Source organism: Arachis duranensis, chromosome 7, assembly GCF_000817695.3.
Source record: "Arachis duranensis cultivar V14167 chromosome 7, aradu.V14167.gnm2.J7QH, whole genome shotgun sequence".
Taxonomy (NCBI): domain Eukaryota; kingdom Viridiplantae; phylum Streptophyta; class Magnoliopsida; order Fabales; family Fabaceae; genus Arachis; species Arachis duranensis.
In genome coordinates, this window is record NC_029778.3 from 63,221,338 (window position 1) to 63,233,434 (window position 12,097).

Below are 12,097 nucleotides of genomic sequence, written 5' to 3' on the forward strand. Positions count from 1 at the left end.
GATAAAATAAGGAATGAAGATATAAGGGAGAGAGTTGGAGTAGCACCCATTGTGGAAAAGATGGTTGAATCGCGTCTCAGGTGGTTTGGACATGGGAGAAGAAGACCGATAGAACATCCAGTCAGGAGGGTAGATGAGATGGAAGATGGACAAGGGGCGAAAGGCAGAGGAAGACCTAAGAAGACCATCCAGAGGTGGTCAAATGAGATCTACATGTAAACGGTCTCTTTGTAGACATGATACATGACAGAGCACAATGGCGTCGTTTGATTCATGTAGCCGACCCCACTTAGTGGGACAAGGCTTTCTTGTTGTTGTTGTTGTTGCCGTTATAGGGTTCGAATTTAGGATTTTTAAAATTAAAAAATATATATAATAAAAATTTTAGTTATTTTCTATAATAAAATTATTGTAGTCATTTTCTATTAAAAAAATATTAATTTAGATCAATTTAAGGTTTGGTTTACCGATTTTTCGACTAAATTAATTTTTTTGATGTAATTTTAACAAAAATAATATAGTTTAATCGATTATATGTATTAAATTTTAGTTAATAAAAAATATCTTTAAAAAAAGACGTTTTAAGCATCTTTATAAAGTGGCTCCCTTTATCTTAATTCACTAAGTTAGTTCAAAATTGTGATTTGTTGAATTGTGAAACAAAATATAAAATCTAATTAGTAAAATATAAAAATTATAAAAAATTTAATAGCAAAAATTAATTTTACAAATAATAAAATAAAAAGTAATTATTTAAATTAATCTCTAAAATTTTTGAAATTGAATATTTTAGTCTCTTAAGTTTTAAAATACATAAAATAATCATCAACGTTTATTTCCGTTAGATAATACAGTCTCTTTTCGTTAGTCGATTGCTGACGTGGAACGTTAACTCACAAACATAACTGTTAAGTATTCACATGTGCATTTTGAACCAATGAGTCTCCATAGTAAAATGCAAAAGAGTCCTCGAAAATTTTTTAAAATCTCAAAATTTTATTAATAGAAGTCTTCTATCGTCCACACTATACTTCTAATTGAAATCTACAAATTTAAATACCATGTTAAACTATACTCTCATCAGTAACAAATTCATGTCGATCATGACTTTCAACGAGAAAGAAACTAGTTCAGTCATATTTTCAACAACGAATTCAACTTTCAGCAACAAAATCAAAGTGCAGTGATGAATTACAGCAACAAAACTGAAAAAGAAAGAACAACAAATTTGTTTGGAACTCACCAAATCAAAAATTTGCGCCAAGAAAGCTGACGGCGAGACTCAAAACAAGAAGCGACAATGACGACCAGTCTCAGGACCGGCTGCTTCTGCCGCTAGTGACCACGAACGCGAGAAGGCGTTCAAGTGATGAGACAGGGAGCGACGACGACGACCACTCCGAGAGCGACCCACTTCACTGAACCAGCTTGCCGGAGAAACCCGTGCTGAAGAATTATTAGAAGCAATTTAACTGCTCAATCTGAGCCAATTCTTCTTCAAGTTTTCAACGACATGTTCGTCTAAATGTGTTAGCATCTTTGTCATTGGCTCAGGCTTAGACCATCTGTGCTGTCTTGCCTTACTTCTCTGCTCTGACCGTTGTATTCCGCATCTAAGTTGTCTTTAGTGTTGGCTCCTCTGTTAAGATACACGAACCAAGAAAAAGGAAATCCAATTGCCTTATTACTAGCTACAATGGAGGGAATATAATTTTTTTTTTGTCAAGTGGATTGGACAGCCTCTAATCCTAAGCATTACACTCATGCATTACACACTCACACAACCCACTCACACACACTACATGGGGATACACACAAATGGTTTTGAACTTGGTGCAGCTTAATGGGAGGCAAACAAAATTGCCATCTGACCCAGGACTCGGCTGCGAGGAAATATAATTTCAATTCGGATTAGAATAGCTAGTGGGCTAGGGAATCATTGTTTATGGGCTTGGGTTTGGTTTCGGTTGGTTTTCCAAACCGAACACGTTCAAATATATATATATTTCTGTGTCCCTATTCATGTATAGTGTTAATATTAGCCCACAAGGTAGGTGAAAAACTGTTCACCTCATTGAACAAATCCATCCAAGTAAATAATGACCATATAAATTCAAAGGATTATTATTATTGTTACCAGCTAGTGTATTATTAATAATGTACAATAGTGAATAGTTAAAATTCCTATTTATAGTAATACTAATTGAAAGTTGAATTCTTTTTTTTTTATTGCATTAATCAAAGGCATAGCTTCAAAATTTAAAACCATCAAATCAGGGATAAGTATTAAACAACTGCATTAATTAATACAAGAGACGAGAAGAATACAAAAAGAGATTAAAAATATACAATTAATTCTATACATTCACAATTATTACCTTTAGGCATGTACACACTCTTCAGAGTCTATAGTTTGAGACTTTAGTGTGTCGCATGATAAGGGTAAACAGCATCACACTAGGTGTGACAGTTGATATACTAAAATGATTAATTATAAAAAAATTGAAATCAAGCATGTAAACAAAGGCTTTTGCAAAACATGACAACTGCTTTTATGAGGAGTCAAGCCAAGTTACTACAAATAAAAAACTTTACCATAAAAAAAAAAAGAGTAAAGGATTTGGAAACAAGGTCAACATACTACATGTCCTTTCATATTTGCTTTGGTGAATTTTGATTCCATAAATGAAAGCATCTCAATTCAAATACAATTGCCATTCTCCCAAATTAAACAAGATGTGATGTACAATCTCACAATAATCTGCAACAGGTGAATTTTAACCATAGTAAATAGAAAATGAAGTAGATCAGTCCAAAATTACCAAGCACAATAGAAAATTGCTCAAGATTAATTCGAAAGGCAAAGAAAGTAAGCGTATGAACTATGGAGATTGTTTTAAACTAAAAAATTATAATAAACCTTAAAAAGCATAAAATTCTTATTACTTTATAAATAGTGATATGATGTGTTGGAACTACATTTTAGCAACTTTAATTACACATGAAACTAAATAAAACCGAAAGTATTCGTACATTCATTTCAAGTTCAAAATATGTCACATCCTGACTTCTATCAAATACTAAGAGGAAAAATAGAAGCTTACTAGTATCTATCACACAGACACTTCAGAGAGAAAGAGGCTGCCTGCAAAACTATTTAAAACACTTTATGCTCAATGAACTCCTGAAGAGCAATTATTTTGATAGAATTGGACTTGAAACTCTTTATTGCTTTAGTAGTTGCTATAGCTCCCATTAATCGTTGTGACAATAGGAACCTTGTAATCCAAAGCCATCCTTCTCAGAGTTAAACCATCTATCCGATCAAGTGCATCACCAGAACTCATTATCACCATTAGCTGAATGTCTCCATTGGCAATCATGTCACCAGCATGAGGCCTACCTTCATGCATCTTCAGCACTCTCTCAGCTTGGATATTAGCTGATTTAAGAGCAAGAGCCGTTCCAGAAGTAGCAAGTCTTAAAACCAACCTCGACGAAGGTCTTTGCTATCTTCTCAAGGTGAGGCTTCGTTAAATCATTTAAGCTAAGGAACACAATACTAGAAGTTGGTAACTTCTGGCTGGAAGCAATTTGAGCCTGAGCAAATGCAGTATTATACAAAGAGTCAATACCCATGACCTCACCAGTACTTCGCATCTCAGGACTTAGAAGCACAGCACAGCCTGCGAATTTTGATAAGGGAAGAATAGCTTCCTTGATACACACATATTTAGGAATGACATATTTAGGAATGACCTCTTCTGTGAACTGTATATCAGAGAGACTTTCCAGACATGAGAAGGGAAGCATATTTAGCCAACGGGTGACCAATTACTTTTGATACAAATGGGACAGTGTGAGAAGCTCGAGGGCTGGCCTCGAGCAAAAATAAATCCTCTGAATTAATAATTGCATACTGACAATTCATGAGTACCCAGACATCCAGTCGTTTTGCCAATTTTTCAGTCCATCACGTGATCATCTCCAAGCAAGAATATGGAACAGTTCTTGTGGGAATAGAGCAGGCAGAGTCACCAGAATGTACCCAGCCTGTTCAATGTGCTCCATTATCCCACCAATGACCATATTGCCATGTGAGTCAGTCAGTGCACCAACGTCAATTTCAATGGCATTAGATAAATACTTATCAATTACTACAGGTGGTTCTGGATCCACCTCAACAGCAGTTTCAAGATAAGTCACAAGTTTATCATTACTATAAACAATCTCCATTGCTCAACCTCCCAGAACATAGGAAGGGCGAACAACAACTGGGTATCCAATCTCTGTCGCATTGGCGAGGGCATCTTTTTCACTCCTGGAAATTCCTCCCTTTGGCTATTAAATCTTTAATTCATTGAGCATCACATTAAACCTTTTTCTGTCCTCAGCAGCACCTATGGAATCAGGGGATATTCTCCAAATGTGTACATGACCAAGCCCACTGGCACACGCTGGCTTGTGTTCATCCAGGTATTATTGTATGGGGAGAGACAATTTCAACGGTGCTTGACCTCCAAATTGCACAATGATACCATTAGGTCTTTCCAAGTCAATAATGTTCAAAAACATCTTCAACGGTCAAGAGTTCAAAGTATAGACGATCACTGGTGTCTTAATTTGTAGAGACTGTCTGAGGATTTGAATTCACCATGATTGTCTCATATAGAGAGAGACAGAACATAAAGCCAGCACACATACCAAGCCAAAAGACAAGGCATGTAATGTAACATTTGAATTCAATATTTCATCAAGATCAAAGGCTTAACTCGTGCAATTCATCAGATTTACTCTCACATTAAGGTAACATTTTTTGCATTTAGAGAGAGAAAAATGAAGCAAGTAGAGAGATAAAGAAGAGTTATGTATTTTGTCTTTACTTCGTTTTTGAGACGCAAATTTGCAACCAGTAAAGCAGGAATATTCAAATCTGTGGAATCTAATCAACATAAAATAGAAGAAAACTCCTAAGAGCAAAGGATGCATGACAAGCAGCAATAGTCAAACTCAATCCCTTGACCAATTCTATTTGGTCCCCCACCCAAAATTAAAACATTCTTTCTTTTAGTGGGAGCTGACTCACACCCAAAATCATAAGAAGAATACATATAAAGAGTATTAGCTTCAAATTCTGCAGCACAGGTATCAACTCGCTTATATGCTGGAGTAACACCCAGAGACAGTCGCCTGCACCGAACTTCCATCTCAGCAGATTTAGTTGCAAATGCTATCTGTTTATCACTAAACCCTCTTTTCTTAACATCATAGAAATCAACATTCGTCGAGTCAGACAAATTGTGGGACATCAAGAAATTTTCCACATCAACTAGCACCTAGAGCTAAGTGAGAAACCATTAGTCAATATAACTCAGCTCGAAAATTTCATCCATGCTCATGCCTTTTTTCATTGCAGCATATATGGCATGAATGCGTTCAGGGTTAGGAACTCGAATACTATACTTCAATCATTCCCAGTCATAGTCCAACTTTTTCACTTTTGAACAACCCCATCTAGGGTATCCGTGTTCCAGTGACAGGACAACTTTTTGAAAGGACTCTTGGAAGATTCTCCATATAGCCATTGCCTACCAACAGACTTCATCTCTGTTGTCAATATTGATTTTGAACCAGGAAATTTATCAAAAGAAAACCGAGGAATCTGAAATATAAATAGCCATGGGAGAGAAGTGCATGAGATTCAGAAACAAGTTTGAATAAAATTTATCAAACATATAACAAAAAAGATATTGTTAATGATTCATCAACATAATACTGATATTTGATAACCTAGTATAAATGTTGGTTTCAGATTACAGCTCTATGATTGGCTGATGCAAACAAAACTTCAAGATAAATTTCAAGGAACGAAGATTCAGAACTTAAAATACAATATCAACAACCAAGACTTGTTCTACAAGCATATAAGGGATGTAATAATGCTGCCAAAGAAACTAATAAAATATAAGTCCTGGACAGCAATAGAATTTACATTAGTTCTACTATAAATGTTCAACAACCAAACTACAATCAAAAATGAAAATACATGATGAAATTATCATCGAGTCACTAACCTTTATAACCACATAATCTATGGGGGGCTCATAATCAGCAATGTCCTTTTTTGTTGTATTATTTGGGATTTGATCCAGTGAATACCCTACAGACAACTTTGTTGCCATTTTTGCTATCAAAAATCCAGTAGCCTTCGACGCCAGGGCCAAGGACCTTGAGACTCTCGGATTCATCTCGATCACCATCACCTCACCATTTATAGGGTTGATAGCAAACTGCACATTGGATCCCCCACATTCCACCCCAATCTCTCTAGTTATAGCAATGGAGTAATCTCGATTGCGCTGATACTCCTTATCGATAAGGGTCTGTGCTGGTGTAACAGTGATTGAATCACCGGTATGAACTCCCATGGGATCAATATTCTCAATGGAACATATAATAACCACATTGTTAGCCAAGTCCCTTATAAACTCAAGCTCATACCCCTTTCACCTCAACGAGGACTTCTCAATCAAAACCTGACTTGTCAAACTAGCAGCAATTCCAACCTTGCAAATCTCCTCAAACTCTTTCCTATTCTAAGCAATCACACCACCTGTTCCACCGAACATAAAAGCAGGCCAGGCCTAATGATCAGCGAAAACTCGCCAATCTCATTAGCAATTTCCATACACTCCCTAATGATGGTTCCTATCCCAGAAAGCAGGGTCTTAATCCCTATGTTCTTCATAGTCTGCTTAAACAAATCCTTATCCTCAACCTTCTTAATAGTCTCCAGCTTCGCCGAATCAATTCCACACCGTTTTTCTCCAAGCACTGCTCTCAGAGAGCTTCACAACGAGGTTAAGGGTGGTTTGGCCACCCATGGTGGGAAGCAGAGGGTCAGGGTGCTTCGCTTCAAGAACCTGCTCAACCTAATCAACCAATATATCATGCAAACATGCAACAGTAGCAATTATTGTTTATTAATTGGATTTAAAATTAAAAAAAGCAAGATATGAACAATGACCAAATTATAAGAGAATTTTCATTTAACAAATACCAACAGGAAAAACTATTCTCACTAAGAGGGAAAACAGAACCTTACTAGTATATATCACATAGCCACTTAGGAGAGAAAGAGGTTGCTGCAAAACTATTCTGACTCTTTACACTCAACGAAGTCTTGTAGAGCAATCATTTTGATAGAATTGGATTTCAAACTCTTTATTGCTTCAGCAGTTGCAATAGCGCCGTTAACCGTTGTGACAATAGGAACCTTGTAATCCAAAGCCATTCTTCTCAGAGCTAAACCATCTATCTGATCAAGTGCATCACCAGAACTCGTTATCACCATTAGCTGAATGTCTCCATTGGCAATCATGTCACCAGCATGAGGCCTACCTTCATGCATCTTCAGCACTCGCTCAGTTTGGATATTAGCTGATTTAAGAGCATGAGCTGTTCCAGAAGTAGCAACAATCTTAAAACCAGCCTCGACGAAGGTCTTTGCAATCTTCTCAAGGTGACGCTTTGTTAAATCATTTAAGCTAAGAAACACAATTCCAGAAGTTGGTAACTTCTGGCCAGCAGCAATTTGAGCCTTAGCAAATGCAGTATTATACAGAGAGTCAATACCCATGACCTCACCAGTACTTCGCATCTCAGGACTTAGAAGCACATCACAGCCTGCGAATTTCGAAAAGGGAAGAACAGCTTCCTTAACGGACACATATTTAGGAATGACCTCTTTTGTAAACTGTATATCATAGAGAGACTTTCCAGACATGACAAGGGAAGTGTATTTAGCCAACGGATGACCTATTGCTTTTGATACAAATGGAACAGTGCGAGAAGCTCGAGGGTTGGCCTCAAGCAAAAATACCTCCTCTGAATTATTAATTGCATACTGACAATTCATGAGCCCACAGACACCCAGTCGTTTCGCCAATTTTTCAGTCCATGACCTGATTGTCTCCAAGCAAGAAGACGGAACAGTTCTTGTGGGAATAGAGCAGGCAGAGTCACCAGAATGTACCCCAGCCTGTTCAATGTGCTCCATTATCCCACCAATGACCACATTGCCATGTGAGTCAGCCAGTGCATCAACGTCAATCTCAATGGCATCAGATAAATACTTGTCAATTAATACAGGGCGCTCTGGATCCACCTCAACAGCAGTTTCAAGATAAGTCACAAGTTTATCATCACTATAAACAATCTCCATTGCTCGACCTCCCAGAACATAGGAAGGGCGAACAACAACTGGGTATCCAATCTCTGCCGCAATGGCGAGTGCATCTTTTTCACTCCTGGCAATTCCTCCTTTTGGCTGTTCAATCTTTAATTCATTGAGCATCACATTAAACCTTTCTCTGTCCTCAGCGGCATCTATGGAATCAGGGGATGTTCCCCATATACGTACATGACCAAGTCCACTGGCACATGCTGGCTTGTGTTCATCCAGGTATTGTTGTATGGAGAGAGACAATTTCAATGGTGTTTGACCTCCAAATTGCACAATGATACCATCAGGTCTTTCCAATTCAATAATGTTCAAAACATCTTCAACGGTCAAGGGTTCAAAGTATAGACGATCACTGGTGTCATAATCTGTAGAGACTGTCTCAGGATTTGAATTCACCATGATTGTCTCATATCCTGCATCCTGCAAATATAGAGAGAGAGACAGAATACGGGAAGATTAATCATTTTAAAAGCATATGCCAAACCGAAAGTCAGGACACATACCAAGCAAAAAAGACAAGTCATGTAATGTACATTTGAATTCAATATGTCATCAAGATCAAAGGCTTAACTCGTGCAATTCATTAATTTTACTCTCACCTTAAGTTTACAGTTTCACTTTTAGAAAGAAAAAAATAAAGCATGCAGAGAGATAAAAAAGAGTTATATATTTTCTCTTTACTTGGTTTCTGAGCCGCATATTTGCAACCAGTAAAGTAAGAATGTTTGAATGTGGAATCTAATCAACATAAAATAGAAGAAAACACACCTGAAGAGCAAAGGATGCATGACAGCAACAATAGTCAAACTCAATCCCTTGGCCAATTCTATTTGGTCCACCACCCAAAATTAAAACCTTCTTTCTTTTAGTGGGAGCAGACTCGCACTCAAAATCATAAGAGGAATACATATAAGGAGTATTAGCTTCAAATTCTGCAGCACAGGTATCAACTCGCTTATATGCTGGAGTAACACCCAGAGACAATCGCCTGCACCGAACTTCCTTTTCAGCAGATTTAGTTGCAAATGCTATCTGTTTATCACTAAACCCTCTTTTCTTAACCTCATGAAAATTAACATTCGTCAAATCAAACAAATAGTGGGACATCAAGAAATTTTCCACATCAACTAGCTCCTTGAGCTGAGTAAGAAACCATTTGTCAATGTAACTCAACTCGAAAATTTCATCAATGCTCATGCCTTTTTTCATTGCAGCATATATGGCATGGATGCGTTCAGGGTTAGGAACTCGAAGACTGTACTTCAATTGTTCCCAGTCATAGTCCAACTCTTTCACTTTCGAACAACCCCATCCAGGGTATCCGTGTTCCAGTGAGCGGACAGCTTTTTGAAAGGACTCTTGGAAGGTTCTCCCTATAGCCATTGCCTCACCAACAGACTTCATCTGCTTTGTCAATATTGGCTTTGAACCAGGGAACTTCTCAAAAGCAAACCGAGGAATCTAAAATATAAAAAACCATGGGAGAAAAGTACATATGGGATTAAAAAACAAGTTTGAATAAAGATTATCAAACATATAACAAAATAGATATTGTCAATGATTCATCAAGATAATACTAATATTTGATGACCTAGCATAAATATTGGTTTATCAGATTACAACGCTATAAGCTATTGCAAACAAAACTTTTAAGATAAATTACAAGGCAAGAAGATTCAAGACTTCAAATATAATATCAACAACCAAGACTTTTTCTACAAGCATATAAGGGGTGTAATAATGCTGCTAAAGAAACTAATAAAATACAAGCCCTCAACAACAATAGAATTGACATTAGTTCTGCTGTAAATGTTCAACAACCAAACTACATTCAAAAGTGAAAATGGATGATGAAATTATCAACGAGTCACTAACCTTTGTAACCACATAATCTATCGAGGGCTCAAAACTAGCCGGAGTCTTTTTTGTTATATCATTTGGAATTTGATCCAGTGAATAGCCTACAGACAATTTTGCTGCTATTTTTGCTATTGGAAATCCGGTAGCCTTTGATGCCAGGGCCGAGGACCTTGAGACTCTCGGATTCATCTCGATCACCATCACCTCACTGTTCACAGGGTTGACAGCAAACTGCACATTGGATCCCCCACATTCCACCCCAATCTCTCTAATTATAGCAATGGAGTAATCTCGAAGGCGCTGATACTCCTTATCGGTAAGAGTCTGTGCAGGTGCAACAGTAATTGAGTCTCCGGTATGAACTCCCATGGGATCAATATTCTCAATGGAACATATAATAACCACATTGTCAGCCAAATCCCTCATAACCTCAAGCTCATACTCCTTCCACCCCAACAAGGACTTCTCAATCAAAACTTGACTGGTTAAACTAGCAGCAATCCCAGCCTTACAAATCTCCTCAAACTCTTCTCTATTGTAAGCAATCCCACCACCCGTTCCACCTAACGTAAAGGCAGGCCTAACAATCAATGGAAACTCGCCAATCTCATTGGCAATTTCCATGCACTCCCTAATGGTGGTTCCTATCCCGGAAGGCGGAGTCTTAATCCCTATATCCTTCATAGCCTGCTTAAACAAATCCCTATCTTCGGCCTTCTTAATAGCCTCCAGCTTGGCCCCAATCAATTCCACACCGTATTTCTCCAAGGCGCCGCTCTCAGAGAGAGCCACAGCCAGGTTGAGGGCAGTTTGGCCACCCATGGTGGGAAGCAGGGCGTCGGGACGCTCCGCTTCGAGAACCTGCTCAACTAATTCAGGAGTCATAGGGGTAATATAGGTCCTATCAGCCATATCAGGATCAGTCATTATAGTAGCAGGATTTGAATTTATTAGAATAACTTCATACCCTTCTTCTTTGAGAGCCTTGCATGCTTGCGTTCCACTGTAATCGAACTCGCATGCTTGACCAATGACGATTGGTCCAGCTCCAAGGATCAGAATTTTTTTTATGTCTGTTCGTTTTCCAACTTTGGTCGCAGTGTCAGCAGCGAGAGCAGGAGCAGCAACAGCCGCTGCAGCGGCGGTGGAAGACACGTGACGGTGTTCGTTGGAACAGAAAATTGATTTTCTTTTGCCATAGATTGTGGAAAGGGGAAAGAAGCGGATCTGGAAGGTTGCTTTTGGTGCTTTAAAGCGAGAAGAGGAGGAAGAGAAGGAAGGGGAACGGGAGAGGAAGGGAAGAGGGAAATTGTCCAGGCGAATAATGCAACTTCCGATTCCCATTAGCAGAGAGAAAGAGGGTTTAGGTTTTGGCGTGCGATGAAGCCAACCCTTTCGCAGAGAGGAAGAGGGTTTACTTTCGCAGGGGTGAAGAGGGTTTAGTAAGGGTTTAGGTTTAGTAAGGGTGTGGAGTGTGGGTGCAGCGTATTCTCTGTGATTAGCATGATAGGGATGCTCAACTTTTGTTGCCCTGGTAAGTCCCACTCACAATTGTCATTTCATCTTATTTAATTACAGTTTGTCTAGTGAGTAAATCTTTGCAATTGAAACTGTTATGATTAATTGATTATACCACCAAGTCAATCTTATCTTAGTCATATTGTTGAACCGTTACATTATCCTGCATCTATAGCGTTATAATTATATTCCTGATTAATTTTATTTTACTATGTTAATCTTGCACATATTGGATGCTGTCTCCAACTTCCAATAGACACTTCTTCTTGTGCAATTTTTTGTTCAGATATGCATCTGATTATCCAGCAAGAAATAAATCTAAAAAAAAAAAAGAAGAAAACGAAAATCCAAATGATATTGTTCTACTCGATGAATAAATGTTCATGTGAGTTGAAAACCATTTCCAGAAGATGGTTCTGTTTTTACATAGGTTGAATTATTATGAACTGCAATTGTCTTGGAAACTATTTGACT

General features: G+C 38.0%; 1 protein-coding gene and 1 pseudogene across 2 annotated transcripts; both read right to left on the reverse strand.

The window, feature by feature from the left end:
* Window positions 1-3,157: 3,157 nt before the first annotated feature.
* Window positions 3,158-4,657, reverse strand: LOC127740563 (carbamoyl-phosphate synthase large chain, chloroplastic-like; annotated as a pseudogene).
* An 866-nt stretch (window positions 4,658-5,523) lies between these two features.
* On the reverse strand, window positions 5,524-11,584 carry LOC107459334 (carbamoyl-phosphate synthase large chain, chloroplastic-like). Of its 2 annotated transcripts, none has more exons than XM_052252012.1 (5): window positions 10,121-11,584; window positions 9,014-9,706; window positions 7,106-8,665; window positions 6,075-6,932; window positions 5,524-5,607 (listed from the first exon to the last, which is right to left on the reverse strand). In XM_052252012.1, the coding sequence occupies exons 1-3, from the start codon at window positions 11,447-11,449 to the stop codon at window positions 7,154-7,156; spliced, it is 3,534 nt and encodes a 1,177-aa protein (XP_052107972.1). In that variant the 5' UTR covers window positions 11,450-11,584; the 3' UTR covers window positions 5,524-5,607; window positions 6,075-6,932; window positions 7,106-7,153. The 2 variants fall into 2 exon arrangements, with proteins under 2 accessions (XP_052107972.1, XP_015933041.1); XM_016077555.3 differs by having other exon boundaries at window positions 5,525-5,662.
* Window positions 11,585-12,097: the final 513 nt, after the last annotated feature.